The 22,283-nt window shown below is 35.7% G+C and overlaps 1 protein-coding gene across 1 annotated transcript in view; it reads left to right on the forward strand.

Moving 5' to 3' along the window:
- The window catches only part of LOC138316442 (transformation/transcription domain-associated protein-like), a 63,281-nt gene that overhangs the window by 19,469 nt on the left and 21,529 nt on the right, over positions 1 to 22,283 (forward strand). Inside the window, 32 exon segments of the mRNA XM_069258137.1 lie at positions 861 to 950; positions 1,268 to 1,419; positions 2,027 to 2,127; positions 2,698 to 2,793; positions 3,140 to 3,315; positions 3,939 to 4,024; positions 5,227 to 5,338; positions 5,767 to 5,952; positions 6,159 to 6,308; positions 6,883 to 7,066; positions 7,245 to 7,366; positions 8,078 to 8,255; positions 8,257 to 8,352; positions 8,643 to 8,764; positions 9,406 to 9,576; positions 10,028 to 10,117; positions 10,648 to 10,767; positions 11,147 to 11,266; positions 11,571 to 11,660; positions 12,427 to 12,579; positions 12,686 to 12,813; positions 14,849 to 14,972; positions 15,330 to 15,577; positions 16,257 to 16,518; positions 16,850 to 16,923; positions 17,596 to 17,695; positions 18,102 to 18,314; positions 18,543 to 18,630; positions 18,987 to 19,198; positions 20,549 to 20,781; positions 20,992 to 21,158; positions 21,333 to 21,511. Of these exon segments, the coding sequence (XP_069114238.1) occupies positions 861 to 950; positions 1,268 to 1,419; positions 2,027 to 2,127; positions 2,698 to 2,793; positions 3,140 to 3,315; positions 3,939 to 4,024; positions 5,227 to 5,338; positions 5,767 to 5,952; positions 6,159 to 6,308; positions 6,883 to 7,066; positions 7,245 to 7,366; positions 8,078 to 8,255; positions 8,257 to 8,352; positions 8,643 to 8,764; positions 9,406 to 9,576; positions 10,028 to 10,117; positions 10,648 to 10,767; positions 11,147 to 11,266; positions 11,571 to 11,660; positions 12,427 to 12,579; positions 12,686 to 12,813; positions 14,849 to 14,972; positions 15,330 to 15,577; positions 16,257 to 16,518; positions 16,850 to 16,923; positions 17,596 to 17,695; positions 18,102 to 18,314; positions 18,543 to 18,630; positions 18,987 to 19,198; positions 20,549 to 20,781; positions 20,992 to 21,158; positions 21,333 to 21,511 (4,623 nt within the window).

A 22,283-nucleotide genomic window follows, 5' to 3' on the forward strand; every position in this document is an offset into this window, starting at 1 on the left:
TAATTATGTTGTAAGATTCCTAGTAATGTTGTAAGATTCTAATATTATTGTGTGTGTAAGATGTGTTTCTAATAGTATTATGTTGTAAGATTCCTAATAGTATTATGTTGTAAGATTCCTAATAGCATTATGTTGTAAGATTTCTCATAGCATTATGTTGTAAGATTTCTAAGCATTATGTTGTAAGATTTCTAACAGCATTATGTTGTGAGATTTCTAAAAGCATTATGTTGTAAGATTTCTAAAAGCATTATGTTGTAAGATTTCTAATAGCATTATATTATAAGATTTCTAATAGCATTATGTTGTAAGATTTCTAATAGCATTATGTTGTAAGATTTCTAATAGCATTATGTTGTAAGATTTCTAATAGCATTATATTATAAGATTTCTAATAGCTTTATATTATAAGATTTCTAATAGCATTATGTTGTAAGATTTCTAATAGCATTATATTATAAGATTTCTAATAGCTTTATATTATAAGATTTCTAATAGCATTATATTATAAGATTTCTAATAGCATTATATTATAAGATTTCTAATAGCATTATATTATAAGATTTCTAATAGCATTATGTTGTAAGATTTCTAATAGCATTATGTTGTAAGATTCCTAATAGTTACCTTTAACCTTCAGTTACCTAGCATGAAATTTGATTTTGAAATGCTTCCAATTGTTTCAGCTGCAGTACAATGGTATGATAAAAACTTAAAATTATCCAGCATGAAATTTGATTTTGACATGAAATTTGATTTTGAAATGCTTCCAATTGTTTCAGCTGCATTACTATGGTATGATAAAAACTTAAAATTATCCAGCAAGAAATTTGATTTTGAAATGCATCCATTTGTTCCAGCTTCAGTACAATGACAGAGAGACTGTTGGGCCGTGTATCACTGTCTACTTCCAGGATGTAAAAACACCCATCACTCTCCCCGTGGAAAAGGTAGTAGTGCTTACAAATATCACCATTGTTATTAGTAGATATGAAATTTCAAGATCTGTATAATGACTACTAACTATTAAAAATATGTACCAGAAATTTATTAATGTAAAAATGATGATTCCTTTGTTTACATTTGTTACCTAAAATAAATACTAAATCATGCTAAATAATTCCTTTGTTTACATTTGTTACCTACAATAAATACTAAATCATGCTAATGTTACATACAATAAAGATTTAAACATTTCATTTATAATAGGCATTTCATGAATATTTTTTGATGATAGGCAATTTCACGAACATTTTTCTTGTGATAGGCGATTGATGCAGCTCTCACCACACTCAAGTGCAGCACTTCAGACAACTTCGCGAGGCGCCAGGCTTGGGAGCTCATCAAATGTTTCTTAGTTTCCGTAATGAACCTAGAGGATGACAAACAGACACTCACCAACCTCTTCACTCATCCGAGGTAAAATACTTCCTCCTTTGTTTTGCTGTAGTGGTTTAATTGACCAATCGCTAGGTATTACATAGCCACGCCTCTTGCCTGCAAACACACGTGTACCTATTTGATGTCGGAGCAAACATCGTAGCATACACAATACAAAATTTAAAGTCACATGCAGTTTGATTGACAGCTGGCGATCCGTCAATTGTCCAACATTCTATTACTTGCCATTCCCCTATACGTTACAAGAAGTTTGAGGCCTATATTGGGTACTTATCAGATAAATGTCACAGATGAGTGGTTTTTTTTTAGGAAACTCCGATTTTCCTTCGCCCTTCTCCTGGCATATTTTTAATTTCATTTAAATTATTTATCATCATTACTGTAGACCAAACATCAAATTAAAAAAAAAATAGACTGAATTATAGGGAATTTGGGAATAAGAAATTGATTCTGTCATGGTTACCTTTGAATTTTAGACATAGATAAAATTTTCATTATTTTAAAGTTTTACCATGGCAGTTTTCCCAAAGTTTCTGCAGGAAAGTTTTTTTAGTAGTATGTATTTATTGTATTTATTTGAAAACATATTGTATGTTAGTGGATCTACTGTTGTGTTATTTTATAGTTTCACTGAGAAGGACGTAGCCCTACAGACTGGACCTCTGTACAAAAATCCAGATTCACACTCCCGCAGAGTCCACGAACAAGCACTCACTGGCATGTTTGGTAAGGAGACAATAGTCCAGTCTTCACGAAATTAACTTGGTACATGTTCCCGTAAAGGCCCACTACCTTTGCAAAACAAAAATTAAAAGTTTCTTCAAAACGATACTAATTTAGGAAAATGTATATTAATGGCCTAACTAAATGCAGGATTCCCTGCGTAAACTATGTTAACAGTGAAGATTCATGGGTTTTTTTTTTCCGTCTGGCGCAGTGATAATCAACCGATGCGCGATAATTAGGATGACGATATAGGAAACAGAAAACGATCCACGTTATGAAAATTAGCATTAGATTTATCTAAATTTTGTTCAGAAGGTGATGGTAAGTGTAGTATTAACGGTAAGCTAATCACTTTTGTGACTCTATAAAACTCATTAAAGAATGTAATGGTAAGGAACATGTTCCTGGGAACCTTGACGATTTAAAAGGAGAAATGTGTATGCAGAAATTAGAAATATGTTAACATCTAATTAAGATGTAAAGTAGTTTTGACAGGTCTATGATTTGTTATTATTATTCAGTTTGCTTCAATATTTTCATCTAGTCTGACTGCAATGTTTCTTTTTCCAGTTGCCGCGGCCATCAAAGAGTTACGACAAACAGTACTGACCTTTATGGCATGTATGGTGCGACACTACACCATGATTTCTATATCCCAGCAGTGTGGTAAGGAATATTTACCCTAAAACTTTAAATAAGAGCGTTGGTAGATAGGTAATCTTACATTGAAGTGAAGCGTCAACTCCTTGACCTACAAATTTAAATGTGAAATAGGAGATGGCCAGAATTTGCTACAAATTTAAATTAATGACTGTTATTTAAGCATTAAACCGTCTTCCTATGAAATCTATGGTCTATTTAGATGCCAAAGCTTTGCAGGCAATCTTCATAATATGCGTTAGTAATGTCATGACTCCAAATCCTGATCTAAAATTAAATCTTCTATTCCAATATAATGTAATGTCTAAACTCCAAATGGTGGTTTTCATTGTGTTGTATGATTTGTGTACAGGCCCATTCCCTGTCGGCGAGAAACAGAGTAAACTTCACGGGATGGACACACAGATTCTGATTGATGCTCTGGCAGTCATCATGGGTCACGAGGAAAAGGAACTGTGTAAGCCTGGAAACCTCGCTCTCATCCTCATTCTAGACACAGCTACCACCATTCTGGGCAGCAAAGAGAAGGTAAAATATTTAAAATAGTTGGTTGAAAGTATGGTATGCATTTTTTGTCAATTAAGTGTTTTCACTTTCACCATTTAAGCATTGAACTGCATTCGGTAGGCTATTATGGGAGTATGAATTCCAACTGAACAGCGCCAAATTCAGTGAAGCACATAGTGCGCTTCATCTTGAATTTGTTGCTGTCCAGTTGGCATTCAAACTTCCATAATTGCCAACTTAATGCAGCTGAATGCTTATATATACATTTTATAACAACTTTATGATGAAATGCTAAGAGATTTTGCATCTATGATGAATAAATAATTTATTATCATGAAGGACTAAACAGCCATATGAAAGCCTTTTTCTGTGATCGCTGGCACACCTGATGTCAAAATAGCAATGACATAAAAAAAGCAAATGGCAGTTCATGCACTGGTGAATACCACCTGCCTTCGATAAGGTTACATAGTAGGGTTGCAGTGAAAATGTGAATATAAAATTATGAGAAATAATTTAAATAGTTGACATTGAAATTTGTTTTCGTGTAAACATGAAATGTGATGCATTCACTTTACCCTTACATGACATGTACACTACAGTAACTCAAATTAATGATAAGTTTTTGTGGTTACCAATAACAGGCGTGTCAGCTACCAATGTTTGACTATCTGGTGGAAAGAATGTGCTCGCTGTGTTATGATCGGGCCTGGTATGCAAAATGTGGAGGGTAAGTTATCAATATTAATATCATACCCTGTTATTATTGCAGGTCAAACAATTTATAATTCTTATTTAAACATTGAAAGTTTTAATTTAAAATCAATATTGACATTAGGATATATGTAAGTTGCTTATTATTATTACTCCATGATATGATTTCTGTAGCTAACTCTGGTAGATAATATCTTGTTCCTATCAGATAGGCTAAATGATTTCAGTAAAGATACCTTGCCATATCTTGTGACTATCAGATAGGCTGAATGATTTCAGTAAAGGTACCTAGGTATATCTTGTTCCTATCAGATAGACTAAATGATTTCTGTAAAGATACCTAGGTATATCTTGTTCCTATCAGATAGGCTAAAAGATTTCAGTAAAGGTACTTAGCTATATCTTGCTAGGTATATCTTGTTCCTATCAGATAGGCTAAATGATTTTAGTAAAGATACCTAGGTATATCTTGTTCCTATCAGATAGGCTAAAAGATTTCAGTAAAGGTACTTAGCTATATCTTGTTCCTATCAGATAGGCTAAATGATTTTAAATGTATATCTTGTTCCTTTAGTAAAGATACCTAGTATATCTTGTTCCTATCAGATAGGCTAAATGATTTCAGTAAAGTAAAGGTATAGGCTAAGCTATGATTTCAGTAAAGGTACCTAGGTATATCTTGTTCCTATCAGATCTAAATGATTTCTGTAAAGTTACCTAGGTTCCTAAAATGATAGGCCTAAATGATTTCAGTAAAGATACCTAGGTATATCTTGTTCCTATCAATACTACAGGTGCGAGCTTATGGTCCTGATCAAATATGGTATTGTAGCCTAGCTATCAAATTTATGTACGAGTGTATGATATCTATTGTAGGTGCCTAGCTATCAAGTTTATGTACGAGTGTATGATATCTATTGTAGGTGCCTAGCTATCAAGGTTATGTACAAGTGTATGATATCTATTGTAGGTGCCTAGCTATCAAGGTTATGTACAAGTGTATGATATCTATTGTAGGTGCCTAGCTATCAAGTTTATGTACGAGTGTATGATATCTATTGTAGGCTGCTATCTAGTTATGTCAAGTATTTATGTACATCAAGTGTATGATATATCTATTGTAGGTGCCTAGCTATCAAGTTTATGTACGAGTGTATGATATCTATTGTAGGTGCCTAGCTATCAAGGTTATGTACGAGTGTATGATATCTATTGTAGGTGCCTAGCTATCAAGTTTATGTATGAACGTATGTCCCTGAAATGGGTGCTGGAGCATCAGTTTACCTTCCTCAAAGCTCTGCTGTTTGTTATGATGGATCTCACCAAGGAGGTAAGTTCTTGTTGAAATTTCTTTAGATTTAATCTTTGTCAAAACCAATTGGTTTGAGTGTTGATGTTGTTATTATAATAGACAAGATTATGTTTTGTTCATGATATGTAGTTTCAATGCATACATATGAATTAGAAGTTTAGATTGTCAAATTGCCATTCGTATGTCCTTCCTTCCTTCCATCCGCCTGTCTGTTACAGTTAACAATTGTTGTAACCGTTATTTCTCAGAACCTATTGAAGGATTCTTTCTCAAATTTCATATGTAGTTTGTAGTTGAAGTTTGAAAAGCAGAAAAAAAGATCATGCTTTCTATTGGCAGACGTAGATCACTCTTTGGTGGGCGCCAAAATCCCTTTAGGATCTCTTCTATTAGTTTGGAGCTGATAACGGTGTTCATTTTGTTTAAATATAAATTGATCTCTGTAGGTGTCAAGTGGAGCTGTAGACCTGGCTAAATATAACTTGGAGAACATGCTGACAAAATGTGCACAGGAGATCAAGGCCGAGGATGTAAACGAGGAACTTCTGGCTGTACAGAAAAAATCATTCAATGAGGTCACCCACGAACTGGTCCGGCAGATCACATCACCTAATACCACTGTCAGGGAACAGGTAATCTTCGGAAACAATTGTCTTCTTTAAAATTCATTCTTTTATCATAATTGTTCAAAGAATTAGGCATATTAATGTGAAAAACTTTTTCGAACTGCTTCATTTATCAGTTTCATTTTCCTGGACTGGACTTTGTGGTCTTCAGTATTTGAATTTAAATAGAACCTGAAAGTGTATAAGGTTTGACTGTACATATTCATTTTTAGGCGATGCATTCTCTAGAGGTACTTGCCAAGACCACCAATAAGTCAGTGACAGAGATTATGGAGCCACAGAAACAAGTTCTACAGGACATGATACCGCCTAAGAAACACCTATTACGCCACCAGCCGGCCAACGCACAGATAGGGCTCATGGTTTGTAGTTGTCCTAGCTGTTAAGTGGGTAATGGAACCAACCTTGTGTCCTACAACACCAACGTGATGATTCAATTAAGGAGATTATCAATAGTGTAGATACATTGATAGATCTGTATGTATATTAGAACTTACAGATTTATATTAAGGGTGACTATCGCCTACAATTTTAACTATTGCAATACTATTGCTATCAGGGAAAACACTATTGCGATAGTTCAACTATTGTAGACTACAATTGTGATAGTACTGCGATAGAATTGCATTCTAAATTCTACTAAATTCCTGTTGATAAATTGGCTGCCATGTCATATATCTAGTCCAATGTTGGTTGAGAGCTGCTTCCCTTTACCTGCTAGCGTCAGTAGCAAATCAAATACACTTGAAGATTCTGATTTGGAATATTGTTTGTGTTTTGCTTTTTGATTGAATAGCATGAGAAAAGTGATTTTCTTTTTATGATTGTTCGAGTTGAGAGGCATACAATCGCAATATATCGATAGTCCGATGTAATTTATTACACCCCTAATTTACATAGAAATGATCTGTTGTTTACTGTGTTGTATGTCCTCAGGATGGAAATACTTTCTGTACGACTCTGGAGCCGCGTCTCTTTACCATCGATCTGACCGTTATTGAACACAATGTTTTCTTTAATGAGCTGTTAAGTCTGTGTGAGGCTGAGGATGCGGCCCTACAGAAACTGCCCTGTTACAAGTCTGTCACAGACCTGGTGCCTCTCCGCAAAAGTGCTCTGCGTAAGTGATTAACCCAGCATCTTGCCATGATAAAATGGCATCTGATTTAAATTTTAGACCTCAACAGGTGCTCTGGCTGCCTGCTACTACATAAGTAGATTAATGTTATGTTACCTCAACAGGTGCTCTGGCTGCCTGCCACTACATACAGTAAATTAATGCTATATTACCTCAACAGGTGCTCTGGCTGCCTGCCACTACATACAGAACCAGAGAGAGAAATTGTTCTCTGTACTAGACAAAGCTCTCAACAGTAACAGCTCAGAGCTACAGAGAGTGGCCTTCGACTGCATGAAGAAGGTAAGAATAACATCAATAATAGCTAGTCAAAAAGAAATAAAGGATATTATTTATTCTGCTCAATGGTAGGGATGAGACATTGGATAACATGCTCAGTATCATAGGGGTGATCATGAGGATAAGACTCTCAGTATCATTCTTATGTTGTCGATTACTAGCTTAGCCAGAGCCTAACTCGATTTGCCCTCTTCTACTTCAGAATATAGCTTTACTCGATTGTAGCTCTACTACTTCTGGAAGCTCTTCTGTCTATAGGCTGGAAGATCTTCTGAGAAGACTTTTCTTCTTAGAAAAGCACATATTGAGTTGAGCTCTGGAGAACTAAGGAATCATACATCTCTCGTCTTTGCCCTGGATTGAAGGATAGAAGAATAAACAATACAAGCCCATTTATGATTCTGGCTTTCCTTTTTGTGACCTCAGTATTCAGTTATAATGATATATGGCGGTATTTCAGTTATTGATTGCTTATCTTACAGCTTTAATGCTAATCCTTGATACTTTAATGCTAATCCTTGATGGTTTAATGCTAATCCTTGATGATTTAATGCTAACCCGCGATGATTTAATGCTAATCTTTGATGATTAATGCTAATCCTGGATGCTTTAATCCTAATCCGTGATGATTTAATGCTAATCCTTGATGATTTAATGCTAATCCTTGATGGTTTAATGCTAATTCGTGATGATTACTGGTTTTCATGTTTACAGTTTATATCTGGCTGTCAGATTGAGATTGAGATTGTTTACAAAAAGATGAGGCCGTTATTGTCTACACTGAGTGACCACAGTAGCCTGAACAGTAACGTGATTCAGCGTTTATCATACATTACGCAGCTCTTCCCAAACATCTTTAACGAGAAATTCTGTGAACAGCTCCTCGTAAGTTATCTCTAATTGTTTGAGGCTGAGGATGCGGCCCTACAGAAACTGCCCTGTTACAAGTCCGTCACAGACCTGGTGCCTCCTCCGCAAAAGTGCTCTGCGTAAGTGATTAACCCAGCATCTTGCCATGATAAAATGGCATCTGATTTAAATTTTAGACCTCAACAGGTGCTCTGGCTGCCTGCTACTACATAAGTAGATTAATGTTATGTTACCTCAACAGGTGCTCTGGCTGCCTGCCACTACATACAGTAAATTAATGTTATGTTACCTCAACAGGTGCTCTGGCTGCCTGCCACTACATACAGTAAATTAATGCTATATTACCTCAACAGGTGCTCTGGCTGCCTGCCACTACATACAGTAAATTAATGTTATATTACCTCAACAGGTGCTCTGGCTGCCTGCCACTACATACAGAACCAGAGAGAGAAATTGTTCTCAGTACTAGACAAAGCTCTCAACAGTAACAGCTCAGAGCTACAGAGAGTGGCCTTCGACTGCATGAAGAAGGTAAGATTACAAGAATGATTACACCTTCACTGAAAAATATACGAACGTGACAATACATATCATTAATAACATCAATAATAGCTAGTCAAAAAGGAATAAAGGATATTATACTCAATTTGCCCTCTTCTACTTCCTGAATATAACTTAACTCAATTGTAGCTCTACTACTACTTCTAGAAGCTCTTCTGTCTATAGGCTGGAAGATCTTCTGAGAAGACTTTTCTTCTTAGAAAAGCACATATTGAGTTGAGCTCTGGAGAACTAAGGAATCATACATCTATGATTCTAGCTTTCCTTTTTGTGACCTCAGTATTCAGTTATAATGATATATGGCGGTATTTCCGTTATTGATTGCATGTCTTGATGCTTTCATGCTAATCCTTGATACTTTAATGCTAATCCTTGATGATTTAATGCTAATCCTTGATGATTTAATCCTAATCCGTGATGATTTAATGCTAATCCTTGATGATTTAATGCTAATCCGTGATGATTTAATGCTAATCTTTGATGATTTAATGCTAATCCTTGATGCTTTAATCCTAATCCGTGATGATTTAATGCTAATCCTTGATGATTTAATGCTAATCCTTGATGGTTTAATGCTAATTCGTGATGATTACTGGTTTTCATGTTTACAGTTTATATCTGGCTGTCAGATTGAGATTGAGATTGTTTACAAAAAGATGAGGCCGTTATTGTCTACACTGAGTGACCACAGTAGCCTGAACAGTAACGTGATTCAGCGTTTATCATACATTACGCAGCTCTTCCCAAACATCTTTAACGAGAAATTCTGTGAACAGCTCCTCGTAAGTTATCTCTAATTTATTTTGATTGGTTGAATATTGCTACATTATCTAATGCATTTATTTTGATTGGTTGAATATCAATTTGCTATCTAATTGGTTGAATATCAATTTGCTATCTAAAAACTTTAATTTGATTGGTTGAATATCGATTTGCTATCTAATAAATTTATTTTGATTGGTTGAATATCGATTTGCTATCTAATAAATTCATTTTGACTGGTTGAATATCGGTATTTTATCTGATAAATTTATTTCCTTTGGTTGAATATAGGGGCATGAACATGACCACATGATCAGTTCAACGAGGGGGGGGGGGGGGGCGGTATTCAAGGAATGTGAGTTAGAGTTAAAGAGGTTATACTGCATTGTGTTTGTGGTATACTTAGTACATGTATTTTTAAAATTCTTTCCTCATAATAAGTAATAACTTCTGGTAATTGTTTATCATCAGAAACACTTAAAGAAATGGCTAGATGTTGCTGCCACCAGCCAGAAGCCATCACCGAACCAGAGTAAATCTAATGGACAAGTCATACCACAGGTAGATGTTGTGATTGCTCGAAAATGATTTAAAGTTAAAAACCAATTTCAGAAGATCTCATGATTAGGGGAAAAACTGGTGATAAATATTGTTTAAGTGATCATATTATCAAACTTAAAAGTTCTTTGACTTGTTATTCAAGTGATCATATTATCAAACTTTAAGGTTCTTTAACTTTTTATTCCAGTGATCATATTATCAAACTTAAAGGTTCTTTGACTTGTTATTCAAGTGATCATATTATCAAACTTAAAAGTTCTTTGACTTGTTATTCAAGTGATCATATTATCAAACTTAAAAGTTCTTTGACTTGTTATTCAAGTGATCATATTATCAAACTTAAAAGTTCTTTGACTTGTTATTCAAGTGATCATATTATCAAACTTAAAGGTTCTTTGACTTGTTATTCAAGTGATCATATTATCAAACTTAAAGGTTCTTTGACTTGTTATTCAAGTGATCATATTCTTTGACTTAAACGTTGACAAGAGGTATGGAATACTAATTGTAATGTTTTGATTTGTACTCAGGAGTTGAAGACCTGCGCCTCCATCATTGACATTTTCCACATGATTCCAGCTGCCAGCAGCAAACTCATCGAACCCCTAATACAAATAACTCTATTAGGGGAGAAAACTCTCTTCCTGGAAGTAAGGAACCCTTTCAGCTAAGGGTTCCCTCATGTTAGCTCTTCTGTCTTTCTTCACTAAAAAGTTATTGCCAGATAATCTGTGTAGGAAAGATGGGAAAATTTTTAAGCTTATTTCTGTGACCCGAAGATTTTTCAAATAGCAAACCAGATGGCTGATGTATTTAAAAACCGTACTATATATTGCGTTTTAAAGAGATATATCATTGCTGTCTCGTTGAATTTAAGTTTGACCCTAAATGACCCTGGCTATCAATGGGCTGATAAACTAAACAAGAATCGTTAAATTCCGGTAATTACTAATTACTATCACCTTAATTGGATCTATTATAAGGATGCCCCTAATTAATTGTCAGGTTTAATTCTATGTTTCTTTGTAGGCTGGAAGTCCATTCCGTGACCCACTAATCAACTTCTTAATGCGATACCCTGAGGTCACGGTTGACTTGTTCCTCAATGAGACGCGCTTGAGTGATCAGCAGTGGACGCGACTGTTCCATGTAGGTCTTCTGTTTGTTTGCCTAGTCTTATTACTTCATTTTCCCCACTCAGATAGCTTAATTGCAGATCAACTAATTTTTCAAGCACAACTATTATGATAATCTTATTTCAAGTTTTTTTTTTTTTTGACATAATGCCCTACAGAATGGTTCCAAGTGAAGAAAGGAATACTTGTCTTTTTTAGCTGAATACTTTCTAGATGCAACATACAAATCTTCCCGTCAATATAAATAATTAATCGCTTATAAATGTTAAGATTATATTATGTGCCTTATTAACCCCAAAAATCTTTTTTTTTTTCAGTTTGTAATCTCCCACAAGAACGGGAAACAATTCAGAGAAGTTCTCAAAAGTAACGCCACCCGACTGATGAATGTCTTCTCTATTGCCCAGGTAATTATGAACATTTCTTTGTGGAATGTATCACTTTTGCATCATAAGTTAAGGAGATAAGTAGGAAACTGTACTATATGTGTGAGAGGGTACAGCTAATTATTAGGTTGATTATTGATGTTTGTTTGTGGAATGTATCACTTTTGCATCATAAGTTAAGGAGATAAGTTGGAAATTGTACTACATGTGTGAGAGGGTACAGCTAATTATTAGATTGATTATTGATGTTTGTTTGTGGAATGTATTACTTTTGAATCACTAGTTATGGAGATAAGTAGGAAACTGTACTATATGTGTGAGAGGGTACAGCTAATTATTAGGTTGATTATTGAAGTTTATTTGTGGAATGTATCACTTTTGAATCACAAGTTATGGAGATAAACTAGAACTGTACAATATGTGTGAGAGGGTAAAGCTATGTGGCCTATTTGTGATCAAGTGATGCATTGGATCTAGAAATTGATAGGGATTTGTAAAGTGCAATTTAGTGTTTTTTAGCAAATCTGAAAAAGAAATGAAAAAAATACCCAAGAAATGGACAAATTAAAACAAACTTCAGCTTTGTTTCCCCTTGAAAGAAACTTTCCAAAATAAAGAATTTAGAACATTTTTTTTTTCAAATCGTTTCATTGGTACCAAACTGTGTTTTAACAATGATTATAGTCAAATTATGCTATAGGAATCTCCAGAATGTTTGTAGATTTGATGAAGTAGATGAAGTAATCCCTGTTAGTGTAGAGATAAAATGTTTTGTTGGATTTTACAGGGGACGACTCCCACGAGTACTGATGTGTCCGTGTCCTCTCCTGCCCCGTCCCCCACCCCGGGGCCCAATGTGGAGCTTCAGTACCAAGTCATCAAACTAATCAGCCTTCTAGTCCGACATGAAGAACCCTGGCTGTCACAACACCCAGCTATTGTAAGTTCTTGTCTTACATTAAATATCATCAAATGTGTATATGATAGTAGAGAAGTTTGTATCAAATATTTACAGTAGACTAGAGACATGTGATTTTTGTTATCAGGTGACCAGCCTACTACAGCTATGGAAGTCTGAAGCTTTCCAGGACAGACATAACAAACTAGAAGCAGTGGAGATGGTCCACTGGAAGGAACCAGCGCTCTTAGTCAAGTGTCTCCTTAACTACTTCAAGTAAGTCATGTGACTCTCACCTCCTCAACTACTTCAAGTAAGTCATGTGACTCTCAACTACTTCAAGTAAGTCATGTGACTCTCAACTACTTCAAGTAAGTCATGTGACTCTCAACTACTTCAAGTAAGTCATGTGACTCTCAACTACTTCAAGTAAGTCATGTGTCTCACCTCCTCATCTATTTCAAGTAAGTCATGTGACTCTCACCTCCTCAACTACTTCAAGTTAGTCATGTGACTCTCACCTCCTCAACTACTTCAAGTAAGTCATGTGTCTCAACTCCTCATCTATTTCAAGTAAGTCATGTGTCTCACCTCCTCATCTACTTCAAGTAAGTCATGTGTCTCACCTCCTCATCTATTTCAAGTAAGTCATGTGTCTCACCTCCTCAACTACTTCAAGTAAGTCATGTGACTCTCACCTCCTCATCTACTTCAAGTAAGTCATGTGACTCTCACCTCCTCATCTATTTCAAGTAAGTCATGTGTCTCACCTCCTCATCTACTTCAAGTAAGTCATGTGTCTCACCTCCTCATCTACTTCAAGTAAGTCATGTGACTCTCACCTCCTCATCTATTTCAAGTAAGTCATGTGTCTCACCTCCTCATCTACTTCAAGTAAGTCATGTGACTCTCACCTCCTCATCTATTTCAAGTAAGTCATGTGTCTCACCTCCTCATCTACTTCAAGTAAGTCATGTGACTCTCAACTACTTCAAGTAAATCATGTGACTCTCACCTCCTCAACTACTTCAAGTAAGTCATGTGTCTCACCTCCTCATCTACTTCAAGTAAGTCATGTGTGTCACCTCCTCATCCACTTCAAGTAAGTCATGTGTCTCACCTCAACTACTTCAAGTAAGTCATATGACTCTCAACTACTTCAAGTAAGTCATGTGACTCTAAACTACTTCAAGTAAGTCATGTGACTCTCACCTCCTCAACTACTTTCAAGTATAAATAAAAATATAAACTTTATTTATTTTACATCAATTGAGAAACAAGTTATACAACTTATATAAATCACTCTCGATGGCCGAATGTAAGTGCACAAGGAGTCTTAGTGTGGGAGGAAACCGGAGTGCCCGGAGGAAACCCAAGTGACCGGGTAGGTGACCCCTGACCTTTTCACGTCCGTACCGGGGATCAAACCCCAGCCGGCTAGGTGAAAGGTGAGCGGCTTAACCACTACACCACCCGATCACACCAAGTACTTACTCCAAGTAAGTCATATGACTCCCTGCTGGACAACATTTTCATTTGACTTCAGAATAAGGAAGTGACTTCCTTGGTCTCTTGGTCAAAGGAATTGTACATCAATCATCTTTCAAAATATCCTTCCTTGTAAAGTTTGCTTTGAGTGTTGTTTACCTTGATCTGTAAATACATCATTTTGTATAATACATATCATTGATCATATAATGTTTTAAATGTATCTGTATCGGGGCAGTATGTAACTTTGGTCTATGATGTCTGTCTATTATCATTCTTATATAGCTGGTACCTACAACTGTATATATAAACTAATTAGACCTGTATCGGGGCAGTATGTAACTTTGGTCCTTTGATGTCAGTCTATTGTCATTCTTATATAGATATACCTACAACTGTATAATATAAACTAATTAGACCTGTATCGGGGCAGTATGTAACTTTGGTCCATGATGTCAGTCTATTATCAAACTTATATAGATATACCTACAACTGTATAATATAAACTAATTAGACCTGTATCGGGGCAGTATGTAACTTTGGTCCATGATGTCAGTCTATTGTCATTCTTATATAGATATACCTACAACTGTATAATATAAACTAATTAGACCTGTATCGGGGCAGTATGTAACTTTGGTCCATGATGTCAGTCTATTGTCATTCTTATATAGATATACCTACAACTGTATTATATAAACTAATTAGACCTGTATCGGGGCAGTATGTAACTTTGGCCCATGATGTCAGTCTATTATCACACTTATATAGCTATACCTACAGCTGTGTTATATAAACTAATTGAACCTGTATTTTCCTAAAGCTATTTAAGAATTAACAATGTTGTGCTATTTCAGACATACTCCATTGAGTGGAAGAGAAGTGCTTTTTTCAAGTTTGTGGATATTTTCCATGACACCAAGTGGACACAGGAAATCAAGGCTAAGGTATAGACCAGTTGATTTTAAAGTTAACTGTAAGAAAGTGTAATGATATTGTAACCTGTACAACGTTTATCGTATCAACTCAACAACATATACTTGATATTTACACCATAAAATTCTCCACCTCAATTCAACTGAAATTGTTCAAGGGTAAAAGCTAAACGATTCTTAAAATAAACTGCAATAAATACCATCCTGCACATATATCTTATTGATCTGCTTACTATTAGGATTTCTCAACCAATTCTTCCTCTGATTAAACTTGTCACTGGTCAAAATTTAAGGCCATAGACCAAATACTTTATTGACAATTATGCAAAATCTTTACCATCCTTCTTAGCTGTTATTTTTCTGCCACAGATCCTGCAGCACATCCTCATCCCGTGCTTCCATCAGGTGTTTGAGGGTGGCGACGGGGAGAAACTGATTGGAGGACCGCCCGCACCTGACCAGGACAACATGGAGAATATCATCAGTGTGTTCATTAACAAAATCATTGACCCAGACAACCCGTTTGGGACGTCTGATGCTGTCAGGATTCTCCTCCTCCAGTTGTCCTCTCTCTTAGTGGAACAGGCATCGTCTCACATACACGACGCAGCTAACAAGTATGTTAATCCACAGGCGTTTGGCTCTATAGACAATTTTCTCTCTATATATATATGTAAAACTGTGTCAAGGTCTATAACTCGGCCGGCCATATAACACTACCCAATTTCAGAAAAAGTATGATTATTAACAAACCGTATAAGATGTGACAAAGGGAATACTCTCAATCGACAGCCAGATAATTATCTTTAATTTGGTATATGATAAAATATATATCATGCCATAAAAATGTCACTAGGAATCCAGATACATCGGAAAACAGCCAGATTTCAACTGGTCGGACAATGTGGTGTCCTCCAATAAACACGCCAGGGCTCTAATGGGTAGCTCAAAAACCAGTTCATGTCAACACTTCAGCTTCATAGGAATAAAAGTTATGTAGAAAAGAAACTTACCGGTATGTTAGTGTATATCTATATACCATCCATTTGCTCAATACAGCTCTTTGAAATTTCCGATCGAAAAATTTGTGTCTCTAGCCACCATGTAAGTTTGTTTGGAGTACATTTGTTTTCTTGGTGTTGATTGGCTCTTGAAAATTAATTGACCAATCAACACTCCAAAAATTTGATTATATTTCAAACAAATGAAATATTCCAAAATATTTAGATCACTGTATCTGATACAGAGACTGCTGTGTGTCAAATTTTAGATCTTTATCTTTGACAATCAATCTAGGAAACAAGGGAACAAACTCCGACGTCTAATGACATTTGCCTGGCCCTGCCTGCTGTCCAAGAACTGTGTCGACCCCGCCACAAAGTACCATGGACACCTGTTACTGTCTCACATCATTGCCAAGTTTGCCATCCACAAACGAATCGTCCTTCAGGTGTTTCACAGTTTACTCAAGGCTCACGCTGTGGAGGCTCGTACGGTTGTGAGACAGGCGCTTGAGATCCTTACCCCAGCCATGCCGGGACGCATGGAAGACGGCAATGTGTGTAACAATCAATCATATGTATAGGGTCAAGATGGAATAATGGACCATTTTTTATAGTTTGGTAACAAATTATTGTAGATTCCAGGCTAGATATAGAATTACACATGAGAATAATTAATCGCATCATCAAATAGGAAATTTTTTATTTCCACCTACGATTTGTAGAATTTTTCTGTATTTGTAATTCTCCAACTAGGGTATGTAGATATGCTTCAATTAGATATTCAACATGGATAACATTCTATGATCTTTGAATGTAGAAAGATCATGTAAATTGTTAACAATTTCAAAGATATTAACTGCAGCAAAATATTGTTATATTTTACAGGGAATGTTAACCCATTGGACTAAGAAGATAATCGTAGAGGAAGGACACACCGTTGCACAACTAGTCCATATACTGTATGTACACTTACCACTTACGTAAATTTGCTCATTATTTAGGATCAAAATTGATATGAGAATATTTGCAGATACAATTATTATAAGTTATTAGGTCAGGATCATCTGTAGCCTAGACTCAAACAGATTCACATGTCAATTCAACAAGAACTTTACATCGGAGCTTTTTTTTTAATTAAACAATACGATCATATAAACGATTTAAAAAAACTTCCAAAATTATGACTTGTTTTTCATTTCAAGTGTAAATCATCTAAGTATGCATCAAGCAAATTAAATAATGTCGATTTGCCTATTCACATGTATCTAAGTTAGAAGGGGTCAAACGAATATTCAAAATGCTTATTCACATATTTTCTTGTGGATAATACCCTCAGCAAATAAGCAGAATACTCTGTATATAAATTCTGATAATTTTATTGCCGTATTCAACTCAATAAGCGCCCAGGGCGTTGGAAAAAATTTAAAAAAAAAGGAAAAGCTGCTGAATAAGACGAAATTATTGCAGACCTATACAGTTTTGTGTAGGTTTGGTCATTATTTATGACCAGGCAATTGAAATTGAGGCCTTAAAAAGGGGAGGGGTGCTTATAGGGACATGGGCGCTTATTGGGTCGAATGCGGTATGTCTTTATATATGACATATGTCCATACTATTATGTTTCCTTACAGACAATTGGTGGTGCGTCATTTCAAAGTGTATTACCCAGTGCGACATCATCTTATCCCACACATGGTCAACTCTCTACACAAACTTGGCTTCACCTCCAGTGTGAGTACCAATGATAATTAATTAACCTGTATGATAAATGGTCAACTCTCTACACAAATTTGGCTTCACCTCCAGTCAACTGTCTACAAAAACTTGACGTCACTTCCGATGCAAGTACTATTGATATTCTAACATATGATAAGTGATCAATGATAGGATGGTGACGTCATTAGTTTGATGCTGATTATAGAGTTTACAACCTTAAGTAAAGAAAGTAAAGATTCTCGGCCGTTTCAAATATATGCATTCTGATATGATGTAATACAAATTTGTTTTCATTTTGGACTTTTACTTGAGATTGAACTATAACCTGTAATTAATCTGTTCACATATGACCTCTGACCTTTAAACTCTTGTGTGTATCTATTAGTGACTTCTGACCTTAACCTTTTACCCTTTGACATAGGCGTCTATTGAGCACCGTAAGCTGGCAGTGGACTTGGCCGAGGTTGTAATAAAGTGGGAGATGCAGCGTATCAAAGACGACCAGGATCCGTCGTTCGTAGAACCAGCTGGTCCTGAACTGAGTCAAGCGCTCACACAGAATCTACCAGTAAAGCGCTCAACTTCTGTGGACTCGCCGCAGGAAGCCAAAAGGTCTCGTCATTCATCTGGTGCGGTAAGTGAGACCTAATTAATCGTTAACACTGATTTTTGATTCAAAGGAGCCTGTCAGATCTAACTAATAATTTTTTAACATTGATTTATTATACCCCCGCAAGGAAGTTAAGGTGAGGGGGGGGGTGATACTGGAATTAGTCGTCCACTCCAGCGGCCAGTCTAGTTTTACAGAGGAGTCAGTCAGACCTAACCAAGTCTTTACCGGTAACATTGATTTATTTTTCAGAGCACCAGGAGCCAGTCAGACCTAACGAAGCCGATTGAGAAGAATTACTGTGATGCTGTTGTGAACTTTTTACTGCGAATAGCCTGTCCTACTGTGAATAGCCTTTGTGTTGTAAACTTCTTACTGAGGATAGCCTGTCATATATACTGTCTGTTGGTATCCTTGTAAAGGAAACTGAAAAAAGGCTTCATAATCACTTTGACAAATCTTATCTCAATTTCTTTGCCGGGTGTCGTAATTCATCTGTCTTTAGTTGTGTACTAATTATTTAATATTCTTGAATTCTAATTACCAAGAATTTCTTAATACCAAAGTTGGAATTAAATAACTACTATTTGATAGTAATTTTGTCATTAAAAGCTGATGTTTTACAATGTTTAATTATAGATAGGTAAGGTGAAGTATTTTGTCCAACATTAGTCAGAGTAACTATTTTGTATTTGTAGGTAAATGAAACCCCAGGGTCTCCAGGAGAAATCTTATCTCGGCGATGTGTGGGATTACTGAAGATGGCACTTCGTCCGGATATCTGGCCCACTACAGAACTGAAACTTGTCTGGTTCGATAAGTTACTGACGACGGTTGAGAACCCTCTGCCTAACTTCAACAATATCTGTACGGCTCTGGAGTTACTGAGTTTTCTTCTGACAATACTGGTAGGTGCTAGTAACTAAAGAACAAATGACATCTTATGCCCTCTACTTTGATTTAGATTTACTATTCATCATTATTTTAATGAAATAGAAATTTGCTATGATTTGTTCTTTCAGTGAATTTCTTTTAATCCGTTAATTCTCTGCAGATTGCATTAAGACTTCTTGGCTATCACATAGGTTTTGTTACTTGATATGGTTAGATAAATCTTTTGTAGTCAGATTTTAGAAAGTCCGTTAACAATGGTCTTATGACTGATATTTGGGCAATATTAAGATAATATCAAAACATTCTGGGTGGTTTTCTTAGATGACTGGAGACTTGTGTAGAGATCCTGACAGCAGTTTTGTATAATTAATACAACGCGTGTAGCGTTTGTATTATTGCTATCCGGTTTACTATTGATTTGTAGGACTTGCCCTACAGTGACATCTAGTGGTGACCTCTTGAACCATTTCATTCATAAACTTCCATTCATAAATTCACTATTCATTGAATAATATTCCGTTGGACCCATCAGTAGTCATGGGAAGACTGCCTTCTGATTGGTAGAATACACAGAGTGTGTATAGAATACAGAGAGTGTGTATAGAATACACAGAGTGTTATATAATACACAGCACCATCCAGGTCAACTGTACCTTATACCAGTACTCCCTGACTGTTGCCTGCTGGTGACTCCTCTGTCCAACTTACATAACTCAAATTGGACTTACTATCTAAGGCTTATAGACCTGAGAGTTATAAAGTAAACTAATCAGATTTCTTAATGTGTACCTTAAAATCATGTTAAAAACAGATCTGAGGTAAAGGCAATATATCTTGTAAGGCTGTCCTCATGTGTGCATGGTTTTACCAAAATAAGTGTATGTGCAACAAGAGTATAGGATAAAAACTCATTTTTAATGAAGACTTTTGTTTTCTTTTTCATTTTTAAGTCTTTTATTTCTTGTAGGAAATTTAATTAAGAAAAAATGTGAAACAAAACATGTCTTTTTTGTGATCAGTTGAATGTTCTTGAAATAATTGATATCAAAGTCTTTATAATATGGTTTATATATTTTGATTTTGGAAATTCATTTGATTTCATTCTATTTTTCTGTTTCTGCTGCGTTGTATTTGCAGTACTTTGAGTACTTTGATTAAACTTCTTGTTAGTTGTAGCTTTAAGCTTAGCGACCGACTGGTATGTTGTGTTGCGCTCTGACAAAGAGACTGACACATTATCTGATCACTGTTGATCCAATTGTATATCAATATCCAAATGGTGATGTTGTCCCACTCTCCAGCTTCAAAATTTCTCATCAGAAAATAAACCCTGGCAGCAATAGAAACGTTAAGTTCTATTACAGAAAAAAGAGACGATACTGACAAGTTTTAAGCCGCTTCAGCGTGGAATAGCTGCCTGTATGACTTGTCCCAATACCAAGGTGATAAGAGGAGTACACAGTCTACTGTCAAGGCTAATGAGCTTCTTCCCAACCGAACCCGTTACGTCGAATGTGGCATCCAAGTATGAGGAATTGGAATGTTTGTACGCCTGTGTCAGCAAAGTAGTGTACGAGGGATTAACCAATTACGAAAAGTAAGTAAAGCATTTGTCGACTATCAGAGAAGTTCAATGCTAGCCCGTATTTCTTTATTTAATTAACAAAAAAATATATTTCCTAAGTAGACGTTGAATTTTTGTGTGAATATGTTCTATTGAATGATATTTTCCTGAAATAATTGTTTTGACACTTAGTCCACTTTAACGTTACTCTTTAAACTGAGCATGGATTTTTTTTTTTACCAGAGCATCGACTGGCTCCCCATCACAGTTGTTCAGTACCCTGATGATCCTGAAGGCTGCATGCATGCACAATCACTGTTACATAGACAGACTCATCACAACATTCATGAAGGTGTTACACAAGATGGCTCGAGAACATTTAGTCCCCACCTCGCCAGAATCTAGTCCAGGTCTGCATCCAGCATTTTGTTTTGTTAGGCGTAATAAGATACATACACTTATATTAGTAAATCGAAAGTATCCAAATTATAACATTAATTGTTGACAAAGCTACCGATTTAAAACAATAACCAGCCTGTTGACAGTGAGCTACCAATGTATAACATTAACCGTCCTGTTGACAGTTGCTAGTGAGTTGATGATCCTGAGTCTAGACCTGGTAAAGAACAGAGTTGGGGTGATGAGCCTAGAGATGAGGAAGAGCTTCATCGGACAAATCCTTGTCGGCCTCATTGAGAAGACAACTGATGCTAAAGTGATGAAAGCCATTACAAAAATGGTGGAGGACTGGGTGAAAACTAAGGTAGGCATTACAGGTAGATAGAGGTCAAGTCGTAGATATGAATAACAAAGGTAAAAATATCAGGATATGGTTCACAGGTCAAAGGACATTTCCTTGATGACAGGATAACAGTCCAATCAAAGGTACATTGTATGACTTTATGTAATGTATATTGATACAATGTATGGCATGTGATGTACATTCACACAATGTATGACTTGATGAAATGTATATTGATACAATGTATGACTTGTAATGTATATTTTCGATACAATGTATGACATGAAATGTACCTTCATACAATGTATGACTTGTAATGTACCTTCATACATTGTACACAATGTATGACTTGATTTAATGTACCTTCATACATTGTATGACATGATGTAATGTACATTGATACATTGTATGACATGAGATATACATTCACACAATGTATGACTTGATGTAATGTACCTTCATACATTGTATGACATGATGTAATGTACCTTCATGAATTGTATGACTTGATGTAATGTATATTGATACAATGTATGACTTGTAATGTATATTTTCGATACAATGTATGACATGAAATGTACCTTCATACAATGTATGACTTGTAATGTACCTTCATACATTGTATGACATGTGATGTACATTCACACAATGTATGACTTGATTTAATGTACCTTCATACATTGTATGACATGATGTAATGTACATTGATACATTGTATGACATGAGATATACATTCACACAATGTATGACTTGATGTAATGTACCTTCATACATTGTATGACATGATGTAATG

This window comes from Argopecten irradians, chromosome 2 (assembly GCF_041381155.1).
Source record: "Argopecten irradians isolate NY chromosome 2, Ai_NY, whole genome shotgun sequence".
NCBI lineage: Eukaryota > Metazoa > Mollusca > Bivalvia > Pectinida > Pectinidae > Argopecten > Argopecten irradians.